Source organism: Monodelphis domestica, chromosome 3, assembly GCF_027887165.1.
Source record: "Monodelphis domestica isolate mMonDom1 chromosome 3, mMonDom1.pri, whole genome shotgun sequence".
Taxonomy (NCBI): domain Eukaryota; kingdom Metazoa; phylum Chordata; class Mammalia; order Didelphimorphia; family Didelphidae; genus Monodelphis; species Monodelphis domestica.
In genome coordinates, this window is record NC_077229.1 from 233,634,334 (window position 1) to 233,649,589 (window position 15,256).

At 38.1% G+C, this 15,256-nt stretch overlaps 1 protein-coding gene across 2 annotated transcripts in view; it reads right to left on the minus strand.

Moving 5' to 3' along the window:
* Positions 1-4,765: 4,765 nt before the first annotated feature.
* The window catches only part of CNDP1 (carnosine dipeptidase 1), a 94,857-nt gene continuing 84,366 nt past the window's right edge, over positions 4,766-15,256 (minus strand). For both annotated transcript variants that reach the window (XM_056823577.1, XM_056823578.1), the window contains exons 11-12: positions 9,059-9,206; positions 4,766-7,564 (exon numbers count right to left, since the gene is read on the minus strand). In XM_056823577.1, coding sequence (XP_056679555.1) covers positions 7,495-7,564; positions 9,059-9,206 — 218 coding nt within the window. In that variant the 3' untranslated portion in view covers positions 4,766-7,494. The remainder of the gene's footprint in view (positions 7,565-9,058; positions 9,207-15,256) is intronic.

Here is a 15,256-nt window from a genome sequence, read left to right on the forward strand (position 1 = left end):
TGCAGCTGTGCTGTCTTCCTGGGGAAGCTCAGGGTCTGCCCTCAGCTGCCTACCAGCATTTTGGGTGTTATTGCTCTCAGGTGTGGGTCTTTGGTGTTTTAGTTAACTCCCAAGACCTGTGGGTGTCCCTTGCTTACTTCAGGGGATCCCTTCATGCACTTGTTGATTATAGCATGCTAGTTCTGGGTGCCTGCGATCTGAGTTCCCCTTGCCTGCCTACCGGGGTTTCGGGTTTTACTACTCCCACAGGTAGGTCCTTGGTGGTCTTACTCAGGCCCCTAGACCTGGGGCTGCCCATTTTTCAGTCCTGGGGTGCCCCTCCCTCAGTTCTTGATTCTGGCCAGGGCTGACTTAAACTCTGGCTCTGTCAGCATGGTGGGTGGGGGGAGGGGGAGTTAGCTTTTCGTTCCCTTATATTGTGGAAATGCTGGAGTCCCACCTACCTTCTGCTGCACCTTAGTGTGGGGTCTCTCCATTCTTATGAGGATTGTGGTTTTTGTTTTGGGGGGGTCTTTTGAGGTTGTCTGTGTCATTGGGTCTGAGGAAGGGAAGCCAGACGCATCTACTCTGCAGCCATGCTTACCCAGAAGTTCTGGTTAGGAAATATATTAATCCATTAGCCATTAGTGATTAATAGGCATATCCAGAGCACCCCTCTAGCAGTATCCATCTGTCTAGAATTATCTCTCATCTATCTCCATAACTAGGCAGCTTCAGGTGTCCCCTACCAGCAGCTCTCTCTAGTAACCTAGAGTATCCAGTTACAACAACCAGAAATATTTCCCTACAGATGACCCATTTTATTACAATATTTGGTATATATTAGGCACTTAATAAGTGTCTGATGTTTGATAATTCATTAATTCAACATGCATCCATGAGTACTAGATTGTAAGCAAGTATTAGATTGTGGACAAGGATCATTTATCATCTGAATGTTCTAATTACCCAGTACCTAATATTATACATATGTAATCACTGTTTCTTGAGTTGAATTTAAATATTAAAAAATATTGCTTGACTCTTAGCACATACAGAGAATACAGAGAAATTATTTAACCTCTTTGTCACATTCAAAGATAATAGATATGAGTTGCTCTATATTGCTAGGGAGACTTTCCATAACAGGAATACTCTAAACTGACTAAATCACAGGTTCAGATAAAAATATGTAAATAAACATATACAAAAAAAATTACTAGTTCACATATTTAAAAATATGTTTTAAAATATCTGTCCTGAGTCTCCTAACATTATAAGGATACTGTGAAGATTAAATTTAACTCTCCCCTGATTATAACAATGAAATTAATTAATTCTCCCCTGATTGTGAAGATTAGATTGTAACCCCTAACTATTTTTAGAACACCCTAATTAAAGTTGAATATGGAGATCTGCCCATTTTTAGATATAATCACCAAAAGTGTAAACATCACACTTAATCACTGAGTGGGAGGTTTGTGACCCATGTGTTTGATAGTGGGTGATGAATCAGAATCAACTGACTGCCTTATGGGTAGTCCTAGAGCCGAGTGTCAACTGTGATTGGTAGATGTAAAATTCGGAGAAGGCACAGGAAGTGACACAAGAGAAAATGTCTTTAAAAGGGAATGACAACTTCCTGAAGGAATTCAATTCTTCATGCTTTTGTGTTGAGGCTGGTGAAGAGGAGCAGAAGGATCTGCTGACTGGACCTGAGACCCTGTTCCTTAGACTGACACATGGTGAGTGAAAACTTAACTGTTGGATTTTTCTGAGGAGACTTCCCCAGGTCCTGGGCTACAAGGGCTGAGGCCTATCTGATTGAGGACTAACCTCCCCTGCCTGGGTTGAGCCAGAGATAAATTACTTAGTGTTTAGACTAAATATCTTACCTTATCTTCTCTCTGATTTCTTACTTTACTCTTTCTACAATTTGTAAATAAATTATAAATAAATCTCTTGGAATTAATTAAATTCCTGGTGACCATACTCTTAAACAATCAAGTCCAACCCTTTTAAAAAACAACCCCTTTTCCCCCTCACAATACCCATGGAGCCCTCAAACTATCCTTCACCTTCAGTTTTCCCCTATTCTCACTGTGACAGGCTCATCCTTTTTCTTTAATATTTTTTATTCTGGACTGAAACACCAAATAAAATTAGAATTTCCATATAAAATGTAGAACAGAAAAATAGCATCACATATGAAACCATAAATGTTTTATGCACAGTTTATTTTTTCCTCCTAAATATTCAAGAAATACAGTATGTGACTTTCAAAGAAACCTGCTTGAATACTACTACTAGACTTGTATCTCAGAGATCAAAGAAAAAGAAAAAGGATCTATTTGTAGAAAAATATTTATAGCAGATCTTTTTGTGGTGGCAAAGAATAGAAAATTGAGGGGATGCCTATCAATTGGGGAATAACTAAAGTTATGTTATCTGGTTGGCTATTGTATTGTAAGTAGTGACAAAAAAGAGTAGTTTCAGAAAAACACAGGAAGGAGGCAGTTAGGTGGCTCAGTGGATTAAAAACCAAGCCAGGAGATTCTGGATTCAAATCTGGACTCAGACACTTTCTAGCTATGTGACCCTGGACAAGTCACTTGACCATATTGCTTGGCCTTTACTGTTCTTCTGCCTTGGAACCAATACCCTGTATTGATTCTAAGATGGAAGATAAGGGTTTAACTTTTTAAAATGGAAAGACATTTGTGAACTGATACAAAGTGAAGTGAGCAGAACCAGAACATGATCAACTGAGAAAGATTTAGCTATTCTGATCATGACATTTCCAAAGAACTCACAATGAAAAATGCTATCCACAACTAATGAACTCTGAGAGCAGATTGAAGCATCCTTTTTTCACTTTATATTTTCTTGCTTTGTTTTTCAATTTTGCAACATGGGAATATGTTTTGTATGATTTCACATGTATATTGATAGTATAATTTTTGCTTTCTCAATGTGCAGGGGAAGGAAGGGAAAGAATTTGGAACTTCAAAAATTTTAATGAATATAATAAATAAAGTATACATACACACACACACACACACACATATATTGTCTGAGAACTTATAGGTATAGCTATGCCAGATGTTCTAGAAAATAAAGAAGTTGATTAGACAGAATTCCCTGGGAAGTAACTACTGTTGGAGATGCCTCCTGGCCAGTGTTCCTGTCAGTGCTACAAATGTAGTCACTGAAGACTAAAAACAAGAAAGTTCTTGGCACTGTCAAATGGCTCTCCATCAAAACCAATATGATTTTTTATCAGTGCAGATATTATTAAAGATAGGCATTGCTGTCTGTTTTACCCCTGCAGCCTCAGGACCATGGGACCTTTCCTTCTTACTTGAAGTTGAAATCTTCCATACATTGTCTCCCCTATTAGAGAGTGAGGTTCTTAAGACTGTCATATTTTTCAACTTATATCTCCTGTGTTTTGGACATAGTACTACTTAAATATTGTCATTCATTTATTTCCCTGAAGTACCTTATTCTCAAGAAAGTAAAAGACAAATACACAAAAAAGTTATGAGACAAGGCAGTATGAGATAATTACTAGAAAAAATTTTGGAATTAGTTTCTTTCTTACTTCTGTAGAGATTCAACTTGAGCTCCCCGTTCTTTATGAAGCCTTCCTTGTTCTCACCATCTCACAATTGCTAGTGCCCTGGCTTCCAAAACTATCATTTTTTAAAAATTCTGTATTTTTTGTTCAGTCATTTTCAGTTGTTGTCCAACTCCTTGTGACCCTATTTGAGGTTTTCTACACAAACCTATTGGAGTGTTTTGCCATTTCTTTTTCTAGCTCATTTTATAGATGAGGAAACTGAGGCAAACAGCAAAATGACTTGTCCAGGGCCACACAATTAGGGAGTGTCTGAAGCCAGATTTGAATTCCTTCCTGACTTCCTAACACCAAGCCTGATTCTCTAATCACTCTTCCACTAGCAGTCCTATTTTGCATTTAACCTATATATATTTGTATATCTATGTTAATTTTCCCTAATAAGTTGTACACTTCTTGAGGGCTGCAATTCTTTCATGGTTAGCTCTATTCCCAGTATCAGAGTATGGAGGTCACAGGTTTTTCATCAAGAGGAAAGAATAAGTTTTTAGAGTTTACTTTTACTGGGTAAGAGGAAAAAGGAGGAAGCATCATATTAGGTACACTCTAGTATTGAACTCAAATTAGAAACAGGTCCACTAATTCCTACAAGGATCCCTGCAGGCCATATATGGATTTAGTTTTAGAATATATCATCCATACTATATTGTATTTTAATTGTTTTTTAATATGTTTTAATCCAGTTTAGTCACACTTGAGATTCTGGCACATATTTGATGCCTTTGGTATATCCAGTTGGCAAATTCAGACACATACAGAATAATGTGATTTGGAGGAGGAAGACCCTAACATGTGAGAGAATCAGAAAAGGCTTCTTGTAGGAAGTGGCACCCGAACAGAATCTTGTGCTTAGAACTGTGAAGCTGAGCCATGCAAGACTAAAATGAAAAGCAAAGGTAATACCTCTCTTCCTTTGTGATTGCCTCCCTTTTCCTCCAAAAGAACTAGTTAGTATCATAGATGCAACCATATGCTCCTTAAGTTCCTTTGTGGTTACCGTCTCACCGAAACAAGTTCCACCCAGTTTGAGATCCAATTCTGAAGTGACCTTGACACTTGGAGATAGCCAATCTTTAGCTTTCAAGTTGCTATTAGCTTTTGCAAGTAACTGGATAAACCAATGGAAATCAGAGGAAAAGTCGGAAGTCTTGTGTGAATCACTTTAATAAGTAGTTGAGTTACTTTTTTAACTACATTTCAATTTTATAATAGACATTTAAGTGCCAATTGAGTATAAATCACTCTCCTCTTTAAAAGAACATTGCTTATAAACAAAACTTTTATTAACCTGAAAACACTCATGTTTTAGCATGTATAATTTCCATCATATTTTTTCTTGCTTGCACCCTTCAGTCCTTGGAAACTGTAAAAGCCATTCGGTTATGCAAAGTCCTATAAAATCCTCAAATGCCACAGTTCATATACATAAAGCAGTAAGAAGATACCATGCCCTCTATAGCATAAAACACCAGGAATATGTGGGTATTTTAAAAATGATTATTAATGATCTGTGGTCATATGTCATAGATATTCTGGGATAGTCTCAATTTGAACTAGAAATGTCTATTAAATTACTGCATGCCCTAATTTTGGTTTGGTATTATAGCCGCTATGTGTACAGCATCAAGAAAATTAAGTCTTCTCTACTTTTTTCATGCTAAACAGAGGCAAACTGGTGACATCTTTAGTCTGCTAATTCAGCAGCTTTGTTAAGTGTATTAAGGTTAGCCATTATCCCTTCATCTCTATTGCATTGGATGGAACCAGTTTTAGTTTGCCTTTTTAGAAGCCTTGCGATCAAGCCAATGGAGGAGCAGCTGAAGGAACCAAGGATGTTTAGCCAGGTGAAGAACAGAGTTAAGGGAAACATTACTTCTCAAGTATTTGAAAGACTGGCATGAGGAAGAGGAATTAGACTTGTTCTTCATGGTCTTAGAGGGCAGATAGAGCAAGAAGTCCAGGATGGAAGTGACAGCAGTTTCTAATGTCAAAAAAAAAAATTCTTAATCAGAGCAGTTGAAAAGTGAATCTGTAATGAGGAAAGAGGTTCTCTCTCCCCCATGGTCTTTAAGCAAAGGTTGACTGAGCACTCTGGATGTACTGTAGAGGTTTTTCTTGTTCAAGTACAGTTTGGAATAGCTATCCCCTGGAGTCCCTTCCAGCTCTGAGATTTGATAATTCTGTAAAGTTTGTCAAGAGGCCAGTGGAAAATGAGGCTTAAGAGCAAAATCCTCTTTCTTAAGGAGTTCCTTATAAAGCCCACATGCTGTTGGAACAAGACAAGTCAACAGTGTTCATTAAGCATTTACTATGGGCTAAGTGCTAGGGATATAAAGAAAGCCAAAATGGTCCCTGCCTTCAAGGAGCTCACATTCTAATGGGGGATGCCCACTTGCCAATAGTTATGTACTTGCAAGAGATATATACAGGGTATCCTCAAGCTAGCGGAAGTACTTAAAGAAGGCACTAAGCATGTTAGGTGGACTTCCATTGCAAACAGAGGACATAAATAAAAGCCTCTGCATATGATCAGCAAATAGGCAGGGACAGATGGATTGCAATGTGCATTATTTGGAGACAATTCCAATATCAGTGAGACCACAAATCCTTTTGAGTATGTGGATGAACCTCTAGTGCAGGTAAAGAAAGAAAACTACTTGCAAGTCACCATTTCAGAAACAAAATCATGAGGACGGTATTGGGGGAGCAAATCTAAATTCCTCTCCATTAGCATGATTTCCATAACTTAACTTTAAAGGTTGAATTGATTTCTGTTTACATAAACTCAACTGTGAAAATAATTGCATTCTTTCTGTTTACACCATCAAATCCAATCAAGCCAAACTAGATGGTTAGCCAGGATGATTAATGAATGCAGCACTAGCTGATAGCTCTAATTTCAAAATGTGTTACTCTTGTCAGGGTTGATTAGTTCTCAATCTAAAACTGATGCTATTGAGAGCCTTTAGCAATTTAGATGGGGGTAGTAGAGAAGCAAAATTTCCAATGGGGCAAAAAGGGTTTCTGGGGGGATCCTGCTGCTTCCAGTAAACTTACCTAGAGCTGCAACATTGGGAATACAAACTATTCAAAAATGTTCAATACGAGTCTGCCTTCCAGACAGACTCAGTGGAAGAAGTGAAGTTAATATAACAATATCTGTCATGGGTGGGAAGGGTGGGGAGGAACATTCGACTAGAAAAACTCAGACTTTGCCATAGGAATTCTCAAGTGGTTGGGGTATTAATATTGATCATTCCACATTGGGAACTTTTCATGGAGCAGAAATAAATGAAATGGAGGTAAGAGGTTAATACTCTGCCATGCTATAGTAACTTTTCTAAAAATGAATCCATGGGGAAATCAGTGTAGTCAGTGGTGGAGGCCAGCATTTTTATTAATAATATAAAAAGAAATCTTGGGGATAGTGAGTGCTATGTAAGGACTAACTGCAGAGGCATAGAATTATTAGGCAGGATTGTTAGGCATCAGGAGCAGTTCAGGTCCAAGAAGGCCAGCTAATTCTGTACTGATCAGATTGCAAGCTGAGAAACTAATTAAAGTAATTACCCTGTTCTCAACCTATACAAAAGGCTAAAATGGACCTAACATTGTTTTTGTAGCATCAAGATAGAGGTAAGAATTAGAATGCTGAAAATGGTTTTGACTTTAGGACCACATGACAGGTATCATTAAACATTTTCAACATCTCTGCTTATAGAATGTTTTATTATTTGTCCAAATTTCCCAAGACATTTTAAATGAAGCAATTTACAAACTCTTCACCGCAGAGGAAAGTTTTTCTGTCTTCAGATGACATCCTTGTTCAGTTGGGTTTGGCAGTTTAGTAGTCATGGGTTGGAAATTTGAGTAAATTATGAGTGCATCTTAGCTACTTCTAGGAAAAAGGCTGCAAATAATTTGGATCCCTCTATATAGTTGTACCTAATAGAAGAAAAAAATGAAGGAAAAAGTCATTTCAGCACATATTAGAATAAAAGTATTTGTAGAGGAAGATAACAGTTTTAAAATCAAGCTGATGTCTTCAACTCAGCATTCTGAGATTATAGGGGGAAAGCAATTTTGTGTACCCAAGGGAGAAATATTATAATCATGAAGGGGATCGGGTCAACAAATCAGGAGTTATGTGCCATAGCGTGTCTTGTAGTATGACCAAGGTGGTTATGGGACTTGCTGAGAGAAAGGATCTTATTTTAGTTTCTAATGTCAAGGTTTCTAATATTTAGCATTTCTTTTGTCCACCCCAATGTGTGAAGCTTAGAATAGTTACACAATCTGACAAATAGCTATGCAATATGAGGAGTCTCTTTAAAAGTGTTTGGTGCATGTAAGAGTGAGAGCCATTTCATAATGGATAAGTGGTCAAAGGATATGAACAAACATTTCTCAGAAGAATTGTAGACTATTAATAATCATATACAAGATTGTTCCAAATCATGAGTACGGAGAAATGCAGATTAAAACAACTCTTGACGTTTCAGCCAGTCAAGAATTTCTTAAGCCCTTACTGTGTGTGCCTAGCATGATTCCAAGCAGCAGGGATGGGGATAAATAGAAAGGCAACAACTTTGTCCCTGCCCTCAAGGAGCTTGTATTCTAATGGGCAGAGATGATAATAAATGTAAATAGCCAAGGCTGTAAGGCTTTCTGGAAGATAAGCACACTAATACACTGTTGGTGGAACTGTGACCTTGAAAGCAACTTGGAATTAGGAACTTTTAAATTAAATTGAATTTGTTTTTAAAAAAGTGATTAGAATGTCAATACTTGGCCTCAGAGATCTCACTGCTAGGCATATACTTCAAGGAGGTTAAGGAGAGAGAGAAAGGTTGCATATATGTCAAAGTATTCATGACAGCACTTTTTTTATGGTAGTAAGGAATTAAAAGCAGTGGGTTGAACAAATTGTGGAACACAAATGTAAGAGAACATTACTATACCATAAGCAACAATGACTAAAAAAGATCATGGAAAGACTTCTATGAACTGAAGCAGGGTGAAGTAAGCAGAGGCAGGAAAATAACCACTAATAATGTAAATACTGTAGCAAAAAAAAAATTATATGAAGCTGAACTCTAATTATAGTAACCAAACTTGATAATGAGAAAAGTTAAAACAGATATCTCCCCTTCCTCCTTTGGACTAAGTGTTTGGAAGATTGGCTTAACTATAACACATGCCTGTGTGTTGGTTATTTTTGCTGAAATACCTTTTTTCTTTTTTAATCTTTGTTACAGATGATAGCTCACTGCATAGGGGAACAGGGAAGAATATATTTGGAAATGAAAATGACATGAAAACAAGATATCAATAAGAAAAATTTAATTTTAAGTGTATTTGGTTGTTCTCAGTTAGTGAATGGAATAGGGATCTGAGAAGATACCCGATGAATCCACCCCACCAAGTATTCTCATTGACCTGTTTATTTTCTCATTTTGAGAATGTTCTCCATCATCAACAGCTCCTATGGGTAGCATCATCACACTCTTTTGGATGATATCCTGGAATGTTTTAGCAATCGGAATAGTTGATCCATCTCGGATCATATCAGGATCTACTCCAAACACTGAAATACAGAAAAAAGAGAAAGTGCTTCAAATAAAATAACCACCTGAGTACAGTCAGTTCAACAATCAACATCTCTTTGTTGCTGTTCAGTTGTTCCACTCATGTCCAACTCTTTGCGACCCCATTTGGGGTTTTCTTGTCGAAGATACTGAATGGTTTGCTCTTTCCTTCTCTAGTTCATTTTGCAGATGAGGAAACTGAAGCAAACAGGGTTAAGTGACTTGCTTAGGAACACACAGCTATTTCAACATTTTTTAGGCCTCACCTATGTGCTAGACATGTAGATACTGACAAGAGCATTCCCTGCATTCAAGGAGTCTACATTCTAAATATACCTAGATTTCTCTCTGTGTGTGTATGCATGTCTATCTCTCTCCCTTCATACATACAGCATAGACAGTATATATCAGTAGTCTTTTAAAATACTGTTCTCATCAACATTTCTTTTAATGGTTTGGCATTTCAGAGATAGGGAAACTCTTTTGTAATCAACCCACATACATTTATCTAAATTATATTACTACTTCTTGAATTAAATGGGGAAAGAAGTATTTTTTTCTCATGAAGGATATACATTTAACATTGTTCAAAGCAATCCACTAGCTATATATAGTGTAAAAATTAAAATAGTGGAGTCATAAACTGTTACAGATAAAAGAGTGGTTGCTTTAAATTGTGACCGCAGAAAATATGGTTTCAAGACAGTGTCTTGTTTTAAATCAAATATAAGGTGGTCGCCAGGGAAAAATTCCCAAATATTAAATATACCCAAGTCAGCTGGGTTTTATAGAGATTTTAATTAATACAATTGAGGAATTAATGAAAGAGAGAGAGAGAGAGAGAAAGGAAATAATGAGAAAAAGGGCTAGACCAGCCTAGGCCAGCATGAGCCAGCCTAGGAAAACCCTAAGAGAGAGATCAGTCAGTCTTTTATCTACTCACCACAAGATTTGTCCAAGCAAGATTCTAGTGTTCAGAGAGACACCAGTTCAGCTTTGGTCAGCTCATTCTCCAGAGAGAGTTCTCTGAGAGGGAGACCCAAAAGAGTCCCTTGCAGAGTCCCTTGCTCTCAGCTTATCATCTCCTTTTTAAAAAGAATTTTCTTCTATGTCACCTCCCCTAAGTTCTTCCATCTACCAACCACAGTAGACGTTTTCCAAAGGACAGACCATTCTTAATTCACACTTGAGTCTACTAAACTTTTGAGTAATTCACACCTAGGTAGACTAAAAACCTCTAAGTTCTCACCTCTTTGCCCTTTGCAAGTTCACAAGTTGCCTGACCTTTATAGGTACTTAGCACCCTTTTGTATTAGATCTAAAAATAGGCACAGCTTAAGGGCTTTTGCCTTACTATAAGTATGGGTTTAAGTACTTTTCATTGTTCAGCAAGGAGTTTACAACTTTATCTTCCCCTAAAGTATGCTTAAGTAGGGGTGGAGTAGAGGTCTCACATTCCTGATCTAAGTCCCTTCATTGTTTAAAATGGGGAATGGTCTTAACCAAGTGCTCCGAAGTAGGGTCTGAGAATTTTTAAGGTTCACAATAGATAATATGTTCAATGATCAAAAGAGAAAGGATTTGGTAACCTGCTTTCTGCATAGAACTAAGAAACAATTGCTCTAAAGACCAAGCTGAATTTCAGCATTTTTGTACTTGAGACAAGTATCTCATGCTGTGCTCCAAATCAAGTGGGCCGGAAATGGTGGGGCTAGATAGCCATCACCCTGTAGGAGGAGAAAGAGGGACCCCACAATAACAATGATAGGGAGTCATTTCCCTTTCTTAGGTAGCAAGGCACCTGGTTGTTGCTCATTTTAATTAATCATTCTTGATTACTAGCATAGTGCTAGACTCTTAAGTCAAGTCATTCCTCTAACACTCACAGCTAGGATAGGACCCAGGTAATGACTTAACCATTAGGTGCCACCAGTGACTCCCTGGGACTTCTCTTCTGAGTCAAAAAATGGTCTGTTCTGGTTGCTGATCTGCCCTGTAAAATGAATAAAGGGGATTCTTACTAGCTGATAACATAAAGATCCTCTCATTTTTGTTAACCTTGTATCAAGATCAGTTATTTATGCTTATTCAGCATCCAAAGACCCTAGTTAGAGCTGGTATAATAGTTAAAGCTGGAGTTGCCTTTAGAGATCATTTTATTCAACCCTTTTATTTTACCAGTGAGTGGCTAGGTGAATCAGTGGATACAGCACAATAAGTGGAATCAGGAAGACTTGAATTCAAATTCAGCCTCAGACTGATTGGACAAGTCACTTAACTGTTTGCCTCAACTGTAAAATGAGTTAGAGAAGGAAAGGGCAAACCACTCTAGTATCTTTGCCAAGAAAACCCCAAATGGCATCACAAAGAATCAAACACAGATGAAGAATTTATTTTACTGAGGAGGAAACAGAGATCCAGAGTCAGTGCCAGATCTTCTAACTCTATGTCTAGCACCTTTTCAGTCTTGTTGCTGAAACTCAGACTCTCTCAAGGGCCCTGCCAAACCAGTCTGTCTTGATCCCATGACTCAATATAAGCAGCTGAGTAGGGAGGATCTAGGAACTGGAAGGCAGGAATGTCTACAGGCAGACATGGCCCTCCAGCAGAGGCTCTGAGACGTCCTTCCCCTACCTTGCCCTCTCTAAAGAGGTCCCCACCTCAGTCCCTCAGGGCTCAGATTATGCCAAGAGGAAGCTCCTGGAGAGGATTTTCTCTTCAAGAACTCTTGGGTTTGGGGTGGCATTTCTCCTTTAGTGGTGGGTTGTCCTCTAAGCACCTCCACTCTATTCAGGGTTCTCTTCACTTTCATTTAGGGTCCCCTTTGAAGGAAAGGTTAAGAAGCCAAGAAGGTAAAATATTACCACCATCCCCCCCAAAAAAGAGAATGTCCCTGGAATAGAGGAGGCCGAGATATTCCTAGGAAGACCTAGTCTTCTAATAGAAGCCAAGGGGCTGTCTCCATCCTTCCATTCAACCCATCTGAAATTTTTACCTCCCTTTCCCTGAGCACGGGATGCTTAAAATCAGCCTCTGAATGACTCCCTCCCCAAGGGCTGATTTTGGGTAGGACACTTTTCACTAGGATTTCAATGATCTGCCAGCCGCTCTTGCATCCCAGAGCAGTAGATGCTATAGTGTAGTTAGGTGATCTCTGCAGGGTCACCAAGCTAGAGCTCAGTCTTCCTCCTCACCCAGAGTCTTGGCCAGAGCTTGAGCTTGAGTCCTTTCAGTCTCAACTCTTGCTCTGTCTATTCTCTCTTCTGAGAAGCAAAAAGAGTGGATCTCTACCTTCACCTTCCTCCCTAGAGGACTATAAATGGTAGCTGTAGCCCTTTACATTTCCCATCCCAGGGCAAATTTTCTGCCCTAAATTCCCTGACCTAGTTACAACTCTAGATAAAGATAAGCTCAAAGGTATGAAGGTGTAAGGAAAGTTGCCAGTGAGGTAGTGCTTTGGGATTTGAATCAGAGCGGTGATTTCATTGGTATGGGGAATTCCCAGAAAAGAAACTCTCCCAATCAAAGCAAATTTGTGCATCCTTTAAACAATAGTTTCAGAGCATTCCCTGGGTTAAGGGAATTTAACCTAAAGGTTAAGAGATTTGTTCACAGTCACACAGTCAATATGTGCCAGAGACTAGACTTAAACTAAGGTCTTCTTGATGCTGAAGGCAGCTCTCCACTATGCTATGCGGCATCTGCTTTGGGATATAAAATAAAGAGAAACAAGCTGTTCCACATCTTTTTTTCATGCCCATGCAAAATGGAGGAGATGCAAAGGATAGATGGGACCACAGAAGGTAAAATGAAGTTTTGATTATGTAAAACAAGTTTTTGCACAAACAAAAACCAATACAGTTAAAAATAGAAGAGAAGCAGGTATATAGGGGGAAATACTTGCTGCAAGATTCTCTGATAAAGATCTAATTTTAAGAAATATATGGATCAGATTCAAATTTATAAGAATAAGAGCTATTCCTCAACTGATAGCCAAAGTATAGGAGAGAAGTTTTCTGAAGAAATCTAAGCTATCATTAGCCATGTAAAAAAATAATCCAAATCACTAATAATTAGAGAAATTAACATAAACATAATTGCTAAGGTTCCCCTCAGACTCTTTTCAGTTTGACACTGTGGCAAAACAGGTATATTAATGCACTGTTTGGTGGAGCTATAAACTAGTCCAGACTTTCTCAAAAGCAAGTTAAAGCCACTCTCAAAAAGTTATTGAATTGTGCATATTCTTTGACATAGCAATACCACTACTAGGCCAATGTCTGACTGAAGAAAGAGGAAAAGGAGCTGTATGTATGTACAAAAAAATATTTAAAACAGCTCTTAGTGATTGCAAAGAATTAGAAACTAAGGGGATACCATCAAATGAAGAATGGTCAAAAAAATTATAGTGTATGGGTATGATGAGGTTCTATTGTGCTGTAAAAAATGATGGAAAGTATGGTTTCAGAAAACCCTAGAATTGGTGGAGAGCAAAGTGAGCAGAGACAGGTTCAATAGATAAAATGCTGGGCCTAGAATCAAGAAGACCAGAGTTCAAATCTAGCCTCAGACAATTGCTAGCTGTATGACCCTGGACAAGTTGCTTAACTTGTTTGCTTAAATCCACTACAGAAGGGAAAATGGCAAACCACTCCAATATCTTTGCTAAGAAAACCCTATGCACATCACTGGCATACTACAGTTGGTCCACGGGGTAACAAAGGGTCAGACCCAACAGAATGACTGAATAACAAAAGTGAGCAGAACTAGTAGAACAATTTATACAATAAAAACAATATTATAAAGACAAACAACTTTGAAAGATTAGTAATTTGATCAGTACAGTAATCAACCACAATTCCAGAGGACCCATGATAAGACAGCCTGCTATCCACTTTCTGGCAGAGAAATGATAGACTCACAGTATAGACTGAAATATGTACACAGGTTGGGGGGAAGAGGGCACTTGAGAGAAAAGGGAATGGCCAGTGCTGGAATTTTTTTTTTTTACTATACATATTTATTATAAGGAGTTCCCCACCACCACCATTTTTTTTCAGTGGGGGAAGGGAAAGTAGGGAAGTGGTGGGAAAAAGTGGAGATAGAATCTGTTTGAAAAAAAAATTATTTATTTAAAAAATCATTTATTTGTAAATTTTAATTTACTTTTTTTAAAGGCATGTATTGGAGTTGAAAAATCAATGGGCCTGGTTCAGAATGTATGATGTATTGTAAACCTCAAATTTCCTTGGCGATCTTAAATTAATATATATCAGTCTTTTAAAGTGATTCCCTTGTAACAGTATGGAGTAATAGTCAGGATGTACAAGTATGGAGGGCTCCTACTCATTTAGTGCAAAGACATCCCCTGCTCTCAAGGAGCTCATGGAGGAGACAATATGCAAACAATTAAGTTCAAATACACCAGAGATAGAACAAGATTGAAATAATCAACAGAGGCAAGTCACTAGAATTAAGAGGGATTTGGAAAGGTTTCTTGTAGAAGCTGAAATTTTGACTGGGACTTGAAGGAAGGCAGAGATGAGGAGGAAAAGCATGGATGATAGCCAGTGGAAGTGCACAAAGTTGGAAGATGGAGTGTTTTGTTTGAGGACCAGCAAGGAGGCCATTGTCATTACCTTGTAGAGTATGTAGTAGGGAAGTAAGGTGCCGTAATATGTGCCGATAGAGAGACAGACAGACAGATAGATGGATAGATAGATGGATAGAAAGATAGAGACAGACAGACAGACAGATAGCTAGATAGATAGATAGCAGATAGATAGATAGATTAATGGATGAAGAGTTTGCAAGTGCAATTCTCTTCCTCTTTTGAGAACCAGGAGATTTATCCTTCTCCTATTATAACCTTCCAATTCTCTTTTATCTTTGGCTAAGTATCATTTAATCACTGATATTAAAAGCAGCCTAACCACCTCCCTTCACTTGGGAGAAGACCATAGTTACTGTAAATAACATTGTCTTCCTTGAACCAGAAGATAACCTTGGTCAAAGGCTTTTAAACACAATCCCTACAACATGCTTGTGT